Source organism: Brassica oleracea, chromosome C8, assembly GCF_000695525.1.
Source record: "Brassica oleracea var. oleracea cultivar TO1000 chromosome C8, BOL, whole genome shotgun sequence".
Classification (NCBI taxonomy): domain Eukaryota; kingdom Viridiplantae; phylum Streptophyta; class Magnoliopsida; order Brassicales; family Brassicaceae; genus Brassica; species Brassica oleracea.
This window is the reverse complement of record NC_027755.1, coordinates 15,689,496-15,690,386: the sequence shown is the minus strand read 5'-3', so window position 1 is coordinate 15,690,386 and position 891 is coordinate 15,689,496. Positions and strand designations below refer to the sequence as shown.

At 41.9% G+C, this 891-nt stretch overlaps 1 protein-coding gene across 1 annotated transcript in view; it reads right to left on the bottom strand.

Annotated features, from left to right (window-relative positions):
- Positions 1-643: 643 nt before the first annotated feature.
- Positions 644-891, bottom strand: part of LOC106308751 (glutathione S-transferase T3-like) — a 4,106-nt gene continuing 3,858 nt past the window's right edge. Inside the window, exon 2 of the mRNA XM_013745873.1 lies at positions 644-805. Within this exon, the coding sequence (XP_013601327.1) occupies positions 644-805 (162 nt within the window). The remainder of the gene's footprint in view (positions 806-891) is intronic.

Below are 891 nucleotides of genomic sequence, written 5' to 3'. Positions count from 1 at the left end.
CCATTTCGGATAAATACCATCAGTGAGATAATATCCGAAATGGTACCGATTATCATTAACATAGAAGTTTACTTGTGGCGCGATGTCATTAATAATGTCGTCAAAAAACATTAATAATGTCGTCAAAAACAGGTGATCGATCAAGAATATTTAGATCGTTCATAGTACCTGGTGCTCCAAAAAACGCGTGCCATATCCAGAGGTCATACGAAGCTACCGCCTCCAACACAATTGTCGGTTTTCCGGTTCCTCGTGAGTACATTCCTTTCCAAGCTGTGGGGCAATTCTTCCACTCCCAATACATACAGTCGATGCTCCCAAACATCCCCGGAAATCCACGTTGTTCTCCGATATGTAGTAGTCTTTGCAGATCCTCTTGCGTTGGACGTTCGTAGATATTCATCGCCAAACAAGGTTATTATTCCGGCGGCAAATTTGTGCAAACATTTTCGAGCTGTTGATTCACCTAGACGGATATATTCGTCCACCGAGTCCGCCGCAGCACCGTATGCCAATTGTCGAATTGTTGCAGTACATTTTTGTAGAGGTGTGAGACTTGTCCGTCCGGTACAATCTTCTGATAGTCAAAAATACGGAATCTCTGTGGAGAAACGATTCACAATACGCAGGAACAAATTTTTGTTCATTCGAAACCGTCGGCGGAAAAGAGCGGGAGAGTAAGTTGGATTGTCGGCAAAATAATCATTCCAAAGCAAGGTGTGGCCTTCTTCCCGGTGTCTCTCATGAACATTACGGCGTTGTCTATCTTCTGGTTCTTGTACGAGAGGACAATTGTTATAAAATTCTTCATAAGGAGTATCAAGATCGATCTCATCATCATCATCTTTATGATAATGATAATGGGATGAAGAAGCCATTATAAATTATTGA